Source organism: Rhodotorula paludigena, assembly GCF_050403205.1.
Source record: "Rhodotorula paludigena JCM10292 DNA, Rt_paludigena_JCM10292v1_ctg57, whole genome shotgun sequence".
Lineage (NCBI taxonomy): Eukaryota > Fungi > Basidiomycota > Microbotryomycetes > Sporidiobolales > Sporidiobolaceae > Rhodotorula > Rhodotorula paludigena.
This window is the reverse complement of record NW_027481401.1, coordinates 30,128-47,042: the sequence shown is the minus strand read 5'-3', so window position 1 is coordinate 47,042 and position 16,915 is coordinate 30,128. Positions and strand designations below refer to the sequence as shown.

The following is a 16,915-nucleotide window of genomic DNA, read 5'->3' as shown; positions in this document are numbered from 1 at the left end:
GAAGCGGGCTTCTCCACGCACTTGCGAAGGTTACTGGTGTACGTGCATCGATAGAGACCACATGTCACGGCTATAAGAACGACTGAAGGGGAGAGACTACTAGAAAGACGAAGTAAAAGTACTACTGGCGCGAAGCACGCCTCTCACCGCTCACCCTGCGGTCCGTCGCTCGGGTTCCCGAAGGTATCATCATCCTGTCGAGTTCGCGGTCGATCTCGACGTACCCGCGCCACTCGACCTCGATTTCGCGCGCCTTTCCCTTGCCCTTGTCGTCTGCTCCGAGCGAGCGACGCAAGTCTCCCTCGGCCGCGCGGCGCTTGGCGCCGGCACTGCCGCCAGACTGGAGCAGGCTGATGATGCGAGAGTCCTCCTCCTCGCGCGACGACTCGGCTTCCTCGATCGCCTGCACCGCCTCCCACACGCGACCCGTCTCGCCGGATGAGCGTCGGTTGCGGCGACGCTGGCGATACGAGGTCGAAGTTGAAAACGGTAGGGACGTGTAGGAGTCGTTCGAGCTGTCAGCGTCTAGCGCGGCGTCGAGCGTGACCCGCGAGGTAGACGCGACAGGCGACGCGGCGCCGCTCGAGGCGGCAGACGAGAAGTGCGAAGGCGGGAGCGGGAGGATCTTGCGCTCTGAAATGTGCGGCAGCGGCTTGTCGTGCGACGGGACAGGCGGGAACGGCTTCGACGTCGAGGCGAATTGCGGCGTGACGAGCGACGCAGAGAGCTGGACCTGCTGCATCTCGGGCGCGGGAGAGCTGGGCGACGCCGCGCGCGATGCCCGTGTGGAAGAGGGCGAGGCGGGAGCGGGAGCTGGCGAGCGGCGGACAAAAGAGCCGAGGTAGGAGAAGAGGCGTTGGGCGGAAGACGGCGACTTGGGCGCAGCGTTTAAATTGTCGGGAGTCGACTCGCGGGGCAAAGGCGCCGAGTCGCTCGTCGCGCTCTGCGCGGCAGGGGGCGACTCGTCGCGAAGGAAGTCCTTGATCGGTACCTTGGGCTTCTCCGGCGGCGTATCCTCGTAGAGATGGCGCAGAGCGGGGTTGGCGAGGGCGGTCGGGAGGTGCGAGTGAGCGATAGAAGTGCGGCGAGCCCGACGTTCCCGACTAGGTGCCGCGAAGAAGGTGTCGTCTGCGAAGTCACCGGACACGTCCTCGTCGGAATAGTTATCCTCATTGCCTTTGAGATCGTCCTCATCGCTGAAATGCTCCTGCTTGACGATGAGCTCGGGGCTTTGAGACCGTTCGTCGCTTTCTTGCACGTCGTCGTCGCCATAGTGCACTGACTTGGACGCGCGCTGCATCTCGGCGCTCAGCGAGGCCGCGCTTGGGAGCGCTGGCTGACTACGAGCCGATGTAGCGGCTGACGAGGCGCGCAACGACCGAGCGTCTTTCGCCCTGCGGGTCTTGAGCGCGTCGACGCGGACAAGGAGCTTGTCCCTGTGGGGAGTGATGCATTAGCCGCCGCCAGTCGTTCGCCAGCGAAGAAGTCTAGCGCACCAAGCCCATTCACCGTCCTCGCACTCCTCCCTCGCAACGCCGAGCTTGCGCAGGAACGTCTCGACGACACGTTCGGCGTCGATGTCCTCGCCCGTGACGGACGCGAGCGCGATCGACTCGCTCGCCATTGACACTCCGCCCGCGGACGAGACGCTCGTCCCGCGCCGCTGTCGCCTCCCGAGCTCGACAAGCGTCTGCTCGAGCTTGCGCCACTCGCGCGACGTCCATCGGCTGGCCGGCGCCTCCTCGTCATCCTCCTTGCGCGTGGGCGGGAGGTGCTCGCGCAGCTCGTCCTCCGCGTCGAGGAGCAGCGTCCTCAACTCCTCCTCTTCTTCGTCATCGGCTCCATCGTGCTCCGCTGCCGCGATTTCGGCGTGCGCGATCTCTGCCGCGTCGACCGCCTCGACGCCCTGCTCGACATACTTGTGGTAGACCTTGAGGATGGCGGCTGCACGAGCTGCCGCACGCGGGTCGGTCGACGAGACTTCGATGACTGGGAGGGTCGGATGTGAAGGTCGCGAGCGACGGCGGCGGCGAGTCCCCGAGGTCGTCGTGGCGTTCGAGAAGAAGGATGCGTCCGAACGGGAGGTAAAGGTGGAGTCGGCAAGAGACGCAGGCGCTTGCGGATGCGACACAGACTGCGCGAACGGCTGCTCGTCGTCTTCGTCCTCGCGAGACAGGGCGGCAGCAGGTCGTGGGCCAAAGAGCAAGCCCTGCAGCTTTGATCGGCCCTCTTCGACGGCGGCGCCGAGACGCGCTTTGAGCGGGCTGCCGGTGGGGCGCGCGGGCGACGGAGACGCCATCCTCATGTCGGTGCCGTGAAGCTGTCCGGGCGTTGATGGCAGCTTCTTGCGGTCGACCGAGGGCGAGGCGAGCGAGTGCGTCGAAAGAGCCGGCGAGGCTGGGCGAGGCGACGGGGACGACATGACCATGTCGCCGGATGCCGAGCGAGCAGGCGAGACGAACGCGCCACTCTGCAAGCGTAGGGACTGCGCGGGCGAAGCCATGCGCTCGTCCTCGTCCGCCGATGTCGCGGGAAAGACGGGCGAGAGGCGGTCCTTTGCCGGAGTAGGCGGCGCGACGTCGGCCTCCGGCTCTTCCTCTCCGCGTGCATCCGGAAGAGAATCCGTACCCCGAGTGAGAGAGCGCTCGAGCGCAGTTCTCTCCCGTCCGACGAGGGCAACCTCCTCTTGTTCCTCGTCCTGGTCCTTCCTGGGCCCGAGCCGCGGCGAAGGCGCAGGCGAGACGGTCGGGCTCGTCGACGAGCGGAAGAATGCAGGACCGCGCGTCCACGACTTCTGCTGCAGTCCCGGCGACGAGACGAGGAGGTGCGCGAGCGTCTCGCCGCGCGCGACGCGGGGCGAGGCAAAGTCCAGCTGGGGAGTCGCAGAAGGATGGGGCGAGCGGCGGGCGGAGAGCGCCGAGAGGGCAGGCGAGGGCGCGCGGATCGCGGAAAAGAGAAGGTTCGATGGTGTCGAGATGGTCGGGCGCGGCGTCAAGGCGGCGTTGGCCTCGACAGAGGAAGGGAGGGGCGTAGATTGGCGCAGAGTGGACGCCGGAAGCAGCTGGTGCTCTTGTTCGTCGACCTCAACCTTGACCTCGCGCCACTCCTTCGCCGGCCGGCCGCGACTCGCCTCGACATCGTCCTCCTCGCTCCCGCTGCTCTCGCGCACACCGACTCCGCGGACAGGCGAAGACTGGAGGCGCACAGCGATGGTCGTGTCAAACTCGCCGGTCCGGTTCGGCGACAGCGGCGGGTACGACGGGCGAGTGCGGCGCGGCGCGCCAAAGCCGTACGAGAAGGACATCTCGCCCGCGTCGCCCGCCGCGCCTTCGTCGTCGCTCGGCTCGTCCTGTTCGGCCGCCGGCTCCTGTGCATCGTCGCCAAACTCGCTGCCCGACGACGGATCCTGCAGCGCAACGAACGAGTCGCTCTGGCCAAACTGGCTCAGATCGCCGAGACCTCCAAGCCCGAGACCGATCATGTCGTCTCCTGCAGCAGGGGCGTCGGAAGAAGGCGGCGGAAGCGCGTGATCGAGGTAGGCATCGTGCCCGTCGAACCCGCCGAGGTCCGTCGGGTCACCTGGCGGTGCTGCATCGGCCTGCGCGACGAAGCTCGATTGCGGCGTCGGCAGCGGAATGAACTGCGCTGCCGAGTCGCCCGACGGAGCAGCGACGTCGAGATCGCCAAAGAGCGACTGATATGGCATGTGGGGCTCGTCGATGTCTCTCGTCGTTGCCGCTCCGACAGAGCTGGTCGACCACGCGCTGACCAGCCCGCGCTCGCTCGGCGGGCTGGCCGTCGTCGAGCGCAGCACCGAGCCGGACGAGTCGTCCGCAAGCAGCCGCTCGTCGCCCTCGAGCTTGATCTGCGACTCGCGGCGCCCTCTGCGCGCCGCTTCAGCGCTGAGCGGCACCGCCGACCAGCGCACCTCCTTCCCGCCCGCGAGGCGCTGCTTGGGCGGGTGGTGCGATGCACGCCGCTTGCCCTCGCCCCGTCCGCGCGTCTGCTCCGGCCCGAGGAGGCGCAGCGGGTCGTCGTCTTCGTCCGAGGACGAGTAGGACGATGCGGCGTCGAGGAGCGGCGCGACGGGGAGGATCTCGCTCGGACGCGGGCGCGACTTTGGGCCTTTCTTCTTGCTGCGCGCGGTGGAGGCGGGTGCGGGTGCGGGGGCGGAAGAGGCAGAAGTCGAGGTGGATGCGGCAGGGGGAGCCGGGAGGGGCGGAAGCGGCGAAATGCTTGATCGTCGCCGAGCAGCGAGGACGTGCGGCGCATGCGATGGGCCCGCGGGGATAGTGCTGGCTGCGGTGATGGAGGGCGACCGTGAGGTGCGGCGTGAGGCAGGCGCAGCCGCTTTGGGTTGCGCAGAGGTCGAGCGCGAGCGGGTCGACTTGGCAGAGACGGCGGGCGGGGCGAGCAGCTGTCGAGGACGCCGCGTCAACTTGCTGCGTGTAGCGTGTTCGGCGATGAAAGCACGTACCGAGTCCTGCGCAGAAGTCTCGGCAAGCATGGCCGTCTCGGCAGGCGGGCTCTGGGAGTTGGGCGGTGTGGGCATCTGCACGTGCTCGTCTGCCGCCTCTTCGTCATCGAAGCGCGTCTTGGACCCTCGGCGGCTCAGCGGCTCGTCGCTCTCGTCGACTGGTCGGTCGCTCGAGGGATGCTGAACCGAGATGTCGGGCGGGGGCGTGTCTTCGCGCGCCTCGACTGCCGAAGAGGGCTTGCGGATGCGCAGGGTAGCCTGCGAAGCCGACTTGGCGAGTGCGCGGTCGTGGTTGGGCTGGAGAGTCGATGCAGGAGCGAGGGGGATGGCCGACACGCGGGTCGCTGCTCGCTTGGCAGCGATGCTCTTGCCCTGAGTGTGCTGCTGGACGGGCGCGTTCTCGTTCACGGCCGAGCTGGCTCCTAGCGCTGAGCGCGGGATGCGCGAGTGACGAGGAGCAGCCGACATGGACCGTCGAGGAGAGCTCGAGGGAGGGGTCCGGGCGCACGAGCGACGCGTCGAAGTGGGTGCACTGTAGCCTGCAAGCGGATCAGCGCAGTTCGGATACGGCTACACGGCTCAGGCGGGGCGCACCGAGGGGCGGAAACGCGTCGATCAACAAGGCGAGGCGAGGCGGCGGATGAAGGAGTGTGCAGCCGCTGAGCGTGTCCCTGCAGCAGGTGCGGTGGTCAAAAGCAAGGCGGAAATGCTCGCTGGCAGCAGCACGAGCACGACCGTTGGTGCCAGGAGGTTTGCGCGACCGAAAGAGGCAAGGACGAGGACCACACGCGTCTTTCGCCGCACGTGCGTCAAAGTGCGCCGCTTTCTACGGTGTTCAGAAGCAGTACGGTGGGCTCAGTACGGCTGCTCGCTCACCCTACGTGTCTGCGTAGAGCTAGATGTGTCAGTGGGCGGGTCGCTTGGAACGCAGAAGCAAGGGGAGGACCGTTCCAGCTTGCGCGGCGCCTCGAGTAGTACTTGACTCGCCTGTCACAGCTGCTGGAAGCCTCGCAGGCGCTCTCCAGTACTTCTCGGACCCACGATCGCCGCGACGGCGGAGTGACATCTCGGCAGTTTTGACCTTTGCGGGCTTGACCCCGTCCAACGCTCTGCTCAGTCGCGCAGAGAGTCCGCGCACCCACGAGCAGGACCGGCATGGGCAGCCCGCCCATCCCAGACCGCGGCCCAACCCGCCGGAGCGTCTCTCCCACCTCTCGTCCGCCTGGCTTTCGCAACCGCTCGCCGCCGCGACCGCACCCGGGCATCCGCCCTGCTGCTGCACCGGCGAGTGTGCCCTTCGTCCCGCCCAAGCGCCGTACCGGCGGGTCGATCAAGGGCAAGGAGCGCGCGAGCGAGGGGCTCGAAGGCGACGACGACGATGAGGACGAGCGAGGGCCCGCGACTCGGGACGCTGCGTTCCCGCCGCAAGCAATGCCAACATACAGGCATTTACTCGGTTCGAACAACGGAGGAGCTGCGTGCGTTGCGGCGTTCCTCTCTCTGGCTCTTGTCCGGGATTCGAGTTGACCGCGCTTCGTTCCGCTGCTAGCAATCCGCTCAGGGTTTGCGTGCGTCCTCCGTCTCTTTTGCTGTCTGTGATAGGTTGCGAGCTGACGTTCGCTCCGCTGTCCGACTGAACCGTGTCCCGTCTCGCCCGTGCCCGTTCTGGCTTGTCCACATCTCGCTCACCTCGCGTCAAAACGCTGGAGTGTTCAGTCCTTGATCGACATTGACGCAGCATAGTGCGTGCTCCCTTCGTGACTTTGAAGACCTAAGTCGTTATTGACACTGAGTAATTTTCTCGTCTCCTTCGCTAACCTTGCACGTCGCTGGTGCTCCTCAATCTTCGAACCCTCCTGCACAAACGTTACTCCACAGCGCCGCAATGGAGATGTCGAGGCTGGGCATACCGGAAACCCAGCCGATGGCGGTCCAGCAATGGAACGGTCTCGTGCGTTTGCGATACCTTCGCTATCGCATTCTCTCCTTTTCATGGAGCTGTCCCGCTCTACCGGTCTAACGTTACTAGTCAAAGCTTGCCTGTGTGCTGACTATCCCCTGAGCAGATCGCCGTCAACTATCCCGCTCGCGCGTACGGCATCACGCGGCACGAGACCCCCGCCGAAGCGCTCAAAAAGTGCCCGATGCTGCGCCTCGTCCACGTGCAGACGTACAAGAACGGCGAGACCGAGCCGGGATACTGGGACGGCGCGAAGCCGGAGACGCACAAGGTGCGTGCCGAGCCGGAATGATCCGCTCGCAGACTGTCCATGCAGGCGTCCAGCAGGGCACTGATCATCAGCCCATATGAACAGGTCTCGCTCGACATGTATCGCAAAGAGTCGCGCAAGATCGTCGAGGTCTTCAGCGAGTTCTGCCCTGTCGTCGGTACGTTCGGCGCCCGTGACTCTCGCCTTGTGCTCGGCCTCAGCTCCCGCACGATTTTTTCGAGCGTCGAGACTGACGCATCGTTTCTGACATGCCGCTTGCAGAGAAGGCCTCGATTGATGAATCCTATCTCGACCTTACGCTCCCCGTTCGCGAGCTCCTGCTCAAGAAGTACCCGGCACTCGCGACCGCACCTTCCGGCAACCTCGACGAGCCGCTCCCACCTCCGTCTGCTCTCGGTGTCAACGAGACCGATTACCGCTGGGACGAGGTTGGCAACTTGATCCCGATCAGCGGGCAGAAGAAGGACAAGGTCAAGCGCCTCGACCCAACCGGCGCGCCAATGCCCTCGTCCTCGTCGCCTGCAAAGCCAGTAGTCGACGCGGCAACGAGCGACTCGTCCCTCGAAGTTCCCGCCGCCGGAACGCCGCCTGCCGCAGCCGCAGCCTCGCAAGACGACTCGCCCACACCCGACCCGCCCGAACCGCCCCTCACCTGGTCCGACATCTGCCTGTACCTCGGCGCATCGCTCGTGCGCGACATCCGCGCGATCGTGCGCGAGCGGCTCGGGTACACGTGCTCGGCTGGGATTGCCACCAACAAGATGCTCGCAAAGCTGTGCGCAGGGTGGAAGAAGCCGAATGCGCAGGTGCGTCGCGGTTTCTGGGCGAGCAGATTCTGCGCCGACCGATGCGCCTACGTACTGACGGACTCGGATGCTGTAGACGATCCTGCGCCATTGCGCAGTGCCCGCCTTCCTCCGCCCCATGCCGTTCCAGAAGATCCGCAACCTCGGAGGCAAGCTCGGCACGGCCGTCAAGGAGACGTACGAAGCCAACACGGTCAGCGACCTGATGTGAGCTCGAATGCCGCCGTGCACCGTCTCGCTCTGGGCGACCTCGTCGCTGACAGTCGTGCATCGGGACTTGCAGTGACTTTACCCTTCCTGAGCTCAAGGCCAAGCTTGGTGAGGCGAGCGGGACGTGGCTGTGGGAGATTGTTCGTGGACTTGACTACACCGAAGGTGCGTGTCGTGCGTTTTAGGTTACTGGATGGCGCTCCTTAATGCTATATCGGGGAGCCCTCCTGACAGCTGTTCGTCGGCGATGCCGAGCTAACGCTTACTTGCATGCAGTCGACACCAAGACGCAGGTCAAGAGCATGCTGTCGAGCAAGAACTTTCGCCCCTCCATCAGCACATACGGCGAAGTGGTACGTCTGGCCTTCCCGTTCGCCAGCGCTCGCGTGTGAACGTACTGACGACAGATCGACAGATGCACTGGCTCCATATTCTCGCTACCGAGCTGCACCTCCGCTTGCTCGAGGCTCGTGACACTTCGCCCGGTCTTTGGGTGCGGCCCTTTCACCTTCTGCTCAGCTCGCTCCCTCTCACTGAATTGGTGCGCAGCCGAAGACGATTACCTTTACGCACCGCTCCCCCTCGTTCGTCATCCGCTCCCATCAAGCCCCCTTCCCGTTTACCTCGTCGCTCTGCATCGCCTACATCCTCAAGCACGGCGAGAAGCTCCTGCGCGTCGCCCTCGGCGCATCAATCGCAACGGCTTCGGCGCACAACGCGGGCGCGATCAGCGACGCGAGTCCCGTCGGACCGTACTCGAACATCCAGCTGAGCTTCTCTGGCCTCGAGCGGCTCGAGGACGGGCAGCGAGGCATTGAGGGCTTCTTTGCCGCGCAAAAGGCGAGGCAGGGTCCTGCAGCCGCCTCAAATGCGGCAGCCGGCTCGGCCCAGCCCATGTCGCGCGAGACGAGCGCGGGCCCGGCTCGCCCCGTCGCGGGCACTGCAGCAGACGAGATTAAGCCTGCGCCGACGGGTACGAAGCGCAAGAAGCCTTTAACGTCGCGCCCGCGTTCGCGCTCGCCGGCTGTCACGGTTCAGCCGGACGGGACCGAGACGCTCGACCTGGTCTCGTCGTCGTCTGCGTCGGAGGGTGAGGATCCGCCACCGACCGTTGGTGCGCCGCGCCGCGCGAAGAAGAAGACGCGCGTCACGGCGACGTGCGAGCGCTGCGGGAAGGAGCTCTCTGCGGATGCAGGCGGGGCGGACGAGGCGCTCGAGCGCGTCAAGGCGGAGCATGCCGACTGGCACGTCGCGAGGGATCTGCTCGGTGCGTCGCGCTTCCTCTACTCGCTGCTCTGACTCCTCTGTTGACATGTGGCGTCTGGAATGTGCGCAGAGCGCGAGCGCAAGAAGGGCGGGTGGGGTTTTATTGCCGGCGGATCTTCATCGTCATCCTCGCTCGACTCTGCCACCGGGACTGGCCCGGTCCGCAAGAAGAAGAAGACGAGGGTGGACGACTCGTCGGAGAAGGACAGAGCGGACGCTTCGAGGGGCAGCGGCGGGAAGAAGCAGAAGAAGAAGGAGAGGGGGACGCTGAGCGGTTTCCTCGTCAAGCGCGACTGAGCATCTCTTCGGAAGTGGAGTAACCCTGTCGTCGTAACATTACTCTTTGCGCACCCTGTGAGCCCTGCAGCGGTGTTTGTGCGAGAGGTCAACCCGGGCAGTCGGCGCGGGCAGACGCGACGCGATCGCCGCCTCTTGTTTGTCGCCCTCGCTCCTCGCCTCTCGTGTTACTCTCGCCGCCTCGCTTCTCGCGCTGCCCCGTCCAGATGCCTGCAGTCCGTCGTTCAGCCTCGGCCCCGCGCCGTTCCAGCCGCGTCAGCGACGCCGAGAAGGCCGCAGAGGTCGCGAAACAGAAGGCCGCCGCCGCCGCCGCAAAGGCGCAGAAGAAGGCGGCACCCGCCGCGCGCAAGGCCGTCTCCAAGGTCAAGAAGACCGTCAAGCGCAACGTCATCCGCCCCGCCGCGCGCGCAGTCGCCAAGGCGGCGGGCGTCGAGGCCGACAAGAAGCCGGCGCAGAAGCGCAAGGCGCCGACCGACCGCTCCGAGGACGCCGTCGAGCAGAAGAAAAAGGCGCGCAAGGAGGAGAAGGACAAGCCCAAGGAGCCCAAGCCCAAGAAGGAGCCCAAGGCGGCCAAGAAGGCCGTCGCCGCCGTCGCCGACAAGGACGTCGCGGGCAAGGTCAAGGTCGGCGACATCGTGCCCGACTTCAAGCTCCGCAACGGTGTGCTTTCCCCATCATCTAGCCTTCTTGGAGCTAGACTGACGCGCCGCGCGCGTCCGCAGAGGACGACAAGGAGGTGTCGCTCAAGGACCTCTACTCTGAGCACTCCCTCGTCATCTTCTCCTACCCGAAGGTGCGTTATTCTCTGCGCGCATTGCCCACCTCTCACTCTGTAGACGCGTACTGACCATTGCGCGTGCCGTCAGGTCTGTCTCGACTCGCTTGATTAACGCGCTTCCGCGTCCAGTCCTTCAGCCGCACATGCCAGACGCGTTCTCTGACTCACTTCACCCCCTTGCCGCAGGCCGACACTCCCGGATGCACGACGCAAGCGTGCCTGTACCGCGACAGCGCGACCGAGGGCGCCTTCTCTGCGCTCGGCTACACGGTCGTCGGCCTGTCGCACGACCTGCCCGCGGCGCAGAACAAGTGGAAGGCCAAGCACTCGCTCGGGTACTCGCTCCTGTCGGACCCCGAGGGCAAGCTCCTCGGCGCGCTCGGGCAGACGAGCGACAAGAAGCGGTGCCACTGGGTCGTCGAGAAGGGCGGCAAGCTCCTCGAGGCCAAGCACGGCGTCAAGCCCGCCGACGACGCCAAGAACGCGTGCGCGCATAACGGACCTCTTTCCGTCAACATGCAACTGATGTGTTCCCGCGCGCCTGGCCTGCAGCCTCCAGTTCATCAAGGACCTCGCGGCCGGCGACGACAAGAAGGCCGAGTAAACGGGCCTCACTCGCCACCCCTTCTCGATACACTCGTGCACCTCTCGACTATACCCTTCCGCCACTTTCCTTGCTGCTCCTGTGATTCCAGTCTGTGTGTCTCTGCCGCTGTCGTCCTGTCGCTCTCTCTCTACCCTATCCTAGTTGCGTTCTCCCTCCGCCTCTCGCTCAAAGACACGTGCTTCCCTCCTTTCCGCACCTACTTCGCTCTTCACCCACCTTGTGTGCTCTCCCTCTTATTGACCCCCGCCAGTCGTCGGATCAGATTCCGCTCCTCGTCGCCGCGCGCTCCCAACTCGTTCGAGGTCTGGACGCAGAGTCGCGACTCGTGTAGTTGGATCTCCCCTTTCGTCTCGTGTTTGTGCCATCCACGCTGTTCTCCTCTTTTGTGTTGCAGACTGGGGGAGAGAAGGACGCGCAAGCGGACGAGGCGCGTCAATGCGCGAGCTGACTGCTGCGCAGAGCACGCGCGAGAAGCAGCCGAGCGGCGGAGAGCACTCTCTCCTTTGCTCCCCGGCACATAGTGCAGCGTGTAGAAGCGCAGACTCTGTGTTTCATCTTGGATCTCTGAGGGTGATAAGGCACTGGAAACGAGGGAAGCACTCGCTTAGGCGAGGAGCTGCTTGAGCTTGCCCGAGCGCTGGTGCGCCTCGAGGTCCGAGCAGCCTGTCCATCAACGCAATCGTTCACCAGTCAGGACTCGTCACGGCGGAAGCGTGCAAAAGAGACGGGGAAGACGACGAGGCAGGACGGACGCACCGCCAATGAACTGGCCGCCAATCCAGATGCTGGGCACGGTGCGCTGGCCCGTCTTTTCGGCGAGCGCGTTCTGCCAGTCGGCGCCCTCGTCAAACTCGTCGAGCTCGTAGACGTCAAAGTCCTCGTTGGCGTCCTTGAGGAGCTGCTTGGCGCGGCGGCCTGGTGAGGGGCGCGGGATGCGCGACGTCAGCGCTCGGCCAGGGGGGACTGATGAAGGAGGAGGAACGGACAGTAGGGGCAGTACGACTGCAGGTGCGAGGAGGGCAGATCGGGAAGTTTGTCAGCGAGATGCACAAGACTTGGACCGATACGGAGCCAGTGCTGCTGCAGACAGGGCACTTAGAGTACAATCTCGCTGCAGTGGGTGCGCCCGCCCTGCACGACCTCGCAGGGGCGGCGGCAGAGGTCGCTCGGCGTGCGATGAGGTAAGAGCGAGGACGCAAGGTCGCCATCTTGCAGGCCGTAGGGGCCGTGTATCCCAGGTGGGAGACGCCAGAGAGGAATGGCTGACCTTGGAGAAGACGACAGTGCGCTTGCCCTGGGCGATCTTCGCGTCGACGGTCGACTTGGCGGACATGGTGCTGGAGTGTGAGGAGGGGAAGCGGGTCGGGGCTGCGGGCGCGAGAACTGTCGTCAGGGCTGGAGCTTGAGCAAGCGCACGCTCAGTCTCGCTCGCTGTGTGCTCACGAGGATGTGGGTGTGAGTGAGCGGGAGAGAGAAGATGCGAGCGACGAGGCGAGCGAGTCAACGTCGTGAAGTAGGACGGCGGGTAATTAGCACGAGGATCGTGACACTACTGCGACCACGGCTCAGTGCGCTCTCGGCGGATCAAGAGAGTGCGTCGACTCGTCTCGAGAGATGCGATCGACGCGGAACGACGACGACCACTTGGCTCTCTCGATCTTGTACGGGCGCTTGGCGCTACCCGAGAATACTCAAGCTCTCACAGACGCCTTACGAGCAACGGCAGCTGCTCCGAGTGCAGTCGCCGCGCACTCGACCCCGGTTGGTCCCCCCCACATCGGGCTCGTCTTCCTTCCCGCACCGACGCCCGCCAGCTCTGAGCAGGGCCTTGCTCTGCAGGCGCACACTCGAACAGAATCTGTCGCAGCAAATACACCGAGGCACCGCTCACAGCCCTCGCAGCCACCGCCTGCTCCGCCTGCGATCACCCCATTCCGCACTCTCCCGCCCGCGCACACTCCCCCAATCGAGCGCCCGCACGCCGCAGAGCAGCACTCCAAGGTGGACTCTGCACTCTCGCGCGCCCGCCCGCAGGGCACAGCGCGCGACGCCGCCGCCGCTCCGTCCCCGTCCGCCCATCCGGCCGACAGCGACGATGCGCTGGCGATGCACGCGCGACGATCAGGCGCGGGCGCAGTCAGCGACGGCGAGAGGGCTCGCGCTGCAGATGCGCGCAGGGCAGAGCAGACAAAGGCCGACCAGCTCGTGCAGGTGCGCCCGCCTCTCGGAACCGTTGCCCTTACCCACAACACCTTGACTCCATTGCCTCGGACAGCACTTCTACGCCAAGACGTGCGCCGTCGTCTCGCAGACGCGCGCGACGCATCCCGCCGACTTTGACCCGCCCGGCACGCCGCTCTCGCCATCGGCCGCAGCAGCCGCGGGCTCGTCGTCCGGTGGCCTAGCGGGCGTCGGAGGATCATCGCGCAGTCGGAGGGGCAGCTTTTCCGGTCGGGACAAGCCGCGCAGGACCAACAAATGGGTGCGTGCTCACCTAGATTCGGTTTGACTTCCGCCAGCATCCCGGAACCTGTACTCAACCCTGACCTCGCTCTCTCTGCTGGCGCAGTTCAACCTCGAGCTCCCCGACAACGAGCAGTTCCGCCCCGAGCTGCGCACCTGGCGCAATGTCTCTCGCCTCCTCTCGACCCCGTCCTCGACCTCGTCTTCCTTCTCGTCCTCGTCCTCCTCCCGCCCTTTCCCCCATCCCTCACCCGTCCCGTGCATGACTCTCGACGTCCTCCTCTCGACCTCGGACCTGACTCCAAACCAAGCCCTCGTCCTCTCGAACGAGCGCGGCAAGCGCACGCGCGTCACCTCCCTCCGCACCGCAGCAGGCGCCACCGGTCCGTCCCCATACGCCGGCCGCGCAAGTCCCGCCACCGCCTCGGGCGGCGCGCTGCGGAGCCCGCTCGCCCGCGCAGCCGACGCCTCGTCCGCGCACCCGTCCGCGCCCGCCGTCGTCCTCGAGCGGTGGACGCTCGCGCTCGTGCCCCCCGAGAGAGCGGGCGCGGGAGCGGGCGAGACCGAGCTCCCGACCGTGTACAAGCGCGCGATCGGGCACTTTAGGGCGCTGTACCAGCTTGCGCGGGTCTTGCCTGCTTATGCGCTCCATCGCAAGCTTGCGCGGCGGAGGGGCAGCGGCGCGGGCGCGGCGGGCGCGGCAGGACCTTCGGGCGGCGGCGGAGGAGCCGGCGGTGGTGGTGGTGCGGGACGGAGCGGAGGGCTCGGCATCGAGATGCGGATGCGCGTGGGAGGCGCGGGAGAGGGCGCAGAGGGACGAGCGGAGATTGGGCTCGAGGACAGGCTCGAAGAGGACGCCGCGGACGAGAAAGAGACGGCGACGATCGTCTTTCCTGGAGTGGCGACACCTTCCGGGTGAGTAGACGCGAGCTTCATCTCTTCGACCGTTTGCACAGACGGTCGGAGTGTAGGCTGGGATGCGCCTGCTGAACACCTATTTCTCTCCCACAGCACCCTTTCGCTGTCCGTCACGTACCGCATCAACACCGACTTCTCGGTCGAAGAGATCGAGACGCTGCTCTCGTCCCGCTTCATCGACGAAGACTTCTTCCGCCCGACAGTCGCGCGCTACGCCAGCACGACCTCGGCCGCACACGACGAGCATGCGCGACCAGGCTCGCTCCCTATCTCATCGAGTCCGCTTGCGCGCGGCGGGTCACCCGCGCTGAGCGGTCCAGGGCGAGGCATGACCGGTCTCGGGCCGCTACCCTCGTACGGCTCGCTCTCGTCCCGGCACCAGTACGCTGGCCCGCAAGCGACGCAGCAGCAACATGGTCCCGTTGCTCCGAGCCCATTGTCGCTCTCGCCTCAGCAACAGCAACAAGAGCAGCCTGCAGCAGCTCCCGCCCCAGTTCCCGTCCCGGGCGCATCTCCATCGCCCTCGCCGCGCCCATCATCCTACCTCGCCCGCACGGGCGAGAGCGCCTCGTCGTCCCCGCTTGCAGGCGGCAGCGGCAGCATCAGGCGTTACAGCAGCAGTCTCGCCGGCGGGCCCAGCTCGGCGACTGCTGCGCCGAGCACCTCGGCCACTGCGCACGCAGCCGCAGGAGGAGGCGGCGGAGCCGCTGTCGAGCCGGCCTTCATCTCGCTCTCGCGCGCACGAGGCAGCAGCTTCGTTTCCGGTGGGAGCGGGAGCGGGATTCAGCGTGTGAGCCCCAGCCCCGGCTCGGCGTCGAGCGCCATCGTCCGCCGCACGAGCATCACCTCGTCCTCCGGCGGCGGCGGCGGAGGAGGGTCGCCCATCTTCCGCCCGGGTAGCTACCTCGCGCACGCGGCGCACGCCTCGGGGTCGTACACCGGCGGGTCTCCGAGCGGGGCAACGACGGGCGCGCCGGCCTCGCGGCAACTCGTCTCGGGCTCGCCGCTTGCGACCGGCGGCGTCTTCGGCTCGAGCGGGTCGTACACCTCGCGCGGCGCGTCGTACGCCTACTCGCGCGCGGGCGTCGGCCCGCCCGCGGGCTCGTCTGGCGGGTCGGGCGAGGTGCCCTGGGCGCTCGGCGGGCCCGAGAGCGGCGGCTCGAGCGTCGGTGCAGGTGTCGGTGTGCCGGCGCTGGCGCGGCGCGCGAGCGGCGGAGCAGCGGCGACGGGGACGGCGGCGTCGTCGCGGTTGTCGTTCGGGCAGGCGGGGAGCCTCGGGCGCGCGAGCGCCGCGGGCCCGTCGAGGCTGGGGACGATGATGCGGCAGTACCAGGAGGGCGGACTCGGCGGCGGCGGCGCCGGAGGAGGCGGGGCGTCCGGGTCCCCGTCGACGGCGGCATCGTCGTCTTCGAGCTTTGGCGGCGCGGACAAGAAGCGCTTCATCCACGAGGGCCGCGCGCCGGACGATGCCGACGACATCAACAGCTTCTTGAGCCTGCTCGACTCGAAGCCGGACCTCAAGGCGCTCGACGCGAGCCGCCTCGCGTCTTCGTCGTCGTACGCCGCGTCCGGATCAGCGCAGCAGCAGCAGCGCGGCGGCGCGGGCGGCGCAGGGCCAGGGACGAGGGGAAGCATGGTGCTCAACAAGCGCGACGTCGATGAACAGCTGCGCCTCCTGCGCTCGAGCGTCTTTGGCGGGTTCCCCTCGAGCGGCGGAGGAGGCGAGAGCCCCTCGCCGCCGCCGCTGTCGCTCCTTACCGCTGGCGGCGGCGTGTCAAGCAGTCCACGAGGGGGAGGCGGGCCAGCAGCAGCAGGAGGAGGGCTATCCAGCCTGAGACGGCAGACGAGCCGCCTTTCGATCGAGGAGGACCCGGCGGCTGAAGCGGCTGCGAATGCGCGCGAGCGGGCGAGCGCGGCCCGAGCCGGCGACGGTGGCGCCCAGTCGAGCTCTCTCGCTGCCGCCGTTGCCGCCGGGGCGGGAGGGTATCGTTCGTCTCTGCATGCCATCGCGAGCCCGCCGCTGTCGACGGCTGCCTCTCCCTCTGCTGCCGCCTTTGCTCCCACGCCCTCTTCCTCAACGAGCGACGCGCCTCAGCACCAGCACCGCGCGCATCACCGTGCATCCGGCCCCGAGCCGCGCTTCCTCCCGCTCCCCGTCTCGTCCACAACCTCCCCGCTCGCCTCTCCCGGCTCGCGCGCCTCGCACGACCCCCCGCCGCCGGCGCAGCTCGCCGCGCCCTACCCGCCGCTGCCGTACCCGCCCGCAGCGACGCCGACGACGTCGACCTCGACCGAACCGGTGACGATCCGCGGCCCGTCGACGTACACGTACCTGTCGCGCGCGGCGCGACAGCCTGTCAACCCCCCTGCGGCGGGGAGGGGAGGGTTTGCGGGCGGGGGAGGGGGAGCGAGGGGGGAGAGCGTCGCGGCGTCGGTCGCGTCGTTCGAGACGGGCGGGACGGGCGGGACGGGCACCGAGGCGTCGTCGCTGTATCGCTACGACGACGACGAGGGTGAGGGGGAGGCGGCTGGGCGGCTGGAGCTCGACGAAGACGAGGGCGCGGGCGAGGGCGAGGACAGGCAGGGGAGGTGGGGCGCCCGGCGGGACGAAGACGACGACGCGCTTGCCCCCTCTGCGGCGGCAGTGACGGCAGCGGCGGGGAGGCTGCACAGCCGCGACACGACGCCTGCTGCGACACGCCTGGGCGGCGGAGGAGCCGGGCTCGCGAGTGGTGCGGCGCCCGGCGGGGGGTATTTCGCTGCGGCGCGGAGGGCGGCGAGCGCGAGTCGAGCGAGTGGCGGAGCTGGGACGGGGGGAAGTCCGCCCGAGATTCCGTGGATGGGCTGAGGGGCCGCGCGTGT

The 16,915-nt window shown here is 67.1% G+C and overlaps 5 protein-coding genes across 5 annotated transcripts; 3 read left to right on the top strand and 2 right to left on the bottom strand.

Annotated features, from left to right (window-relative positions):
- Positions 1-121: 121 nt before the first annotated feature.
- JCM10292_005616 (uncharacterized protein) lies at positions 122-4,945 on the bottom strand (the record flags this gene model as incomplete). The annotated part of the gene is made up of 3 exons (XM_076651780.1): positions 122-1,436; positions 1,497-4,417; positions 4,478-4,945. The coding sequence occupies 3 exons, from the start codon at positions 4,943-4,945 to the stop codon at positions 122-124; spliced, it is 4,704 nt and encodes a 1,567-aa protein (XP_076502652.1).
- A 687-nt stretch (positions 4,946-5,632) lies between these two features.
- RAD30 (DNA-directed DNA polymerase eta) lies at positions 5,633-9,287 on the top strand (the record flags this gene model as incomplete). The annotated part of the gene is made up of 11 exons (XM_076651779.1): positions 5,633-5,955; positions 6,356-6,428; positions 6,544-6,708; positions 6,793-6,865; positions 6,970-7,514; positions 7,591-7,721; positions 7,798-7,889; positions 8,001-8,077; positions 8,140-8,217; positions 8,274-8,991; positions 9,061-9,287. 11 exons carry the CDS (start codon positions 5,633-5,635, stop codon positions 9,285-9,287), a joined length of 2,502 nt encoding a protein of 833 aa, XP_076502651.1.
- A 206-nt stretch (positions 9,288-9,493) lies between these two features.
- On the top strand, positions 9,494-10,669 carry DOT5 (thioredoxin peroxidase DOT5; the record flags this gene model as incomplete). The annotated part of the gene is made up of 4 exons (XM_076651778.1): positions 9,494-9,947; positions 10,010-10,080; positions 10,252-10,550; positions 10,618-10,669. 4 exons carry the CDS (start codon positions 9,494-9,496, stop codon positions 10,667-10,669), a joined length of 876 nt encoding a protein of 291 aa, XP_076502650.1.
- Positions 10,670-11,276: 607 nt separating this feature from the next.
- Positions 11,277-12,005, bottom strand: JCM10292_005613 (glutaredoxin; the record flags this gene model as incomplete). Its single annotated transcript, XM_076651777.1, has 4 exons — positions 11,277-11,335; positions 11,429-11,587; positions 11,659-11,674; positions 11,940-12,005. 4 exons carry the CDS (start codon positions 12,003-12,005, stop codon positions 11,277-11,279), a joined length of 300 nt encoding a protein of 99 aa, XP_076502649.1.
- A 281-nt stretch (positions 12,006-12,286) lies between these two features.
- Positions 12,287-16,901, top strand: JCM10292_005612 (autophagy-related protein 13; the record flags this gene model as incomplete). The annotated part of the gene is made up of 5 exons (XM_076651776.1): positions 12,287-12,433; positions 12,566-12,883; positions 12,948-13,154; positions 13,242-14,050; positions 14,147-16,901. The coding sequence occupies 5 exons, from the start codon at positions 12,287-12,289 to the stop codon at positions 16,899-16,901; spliced, it is 4,236 nt and encodes a 1,411-aa protein (XP_076502648.1).
- Between the last annotated feature and the right edge of the window lie 14 nt (positions 16,902-16,915).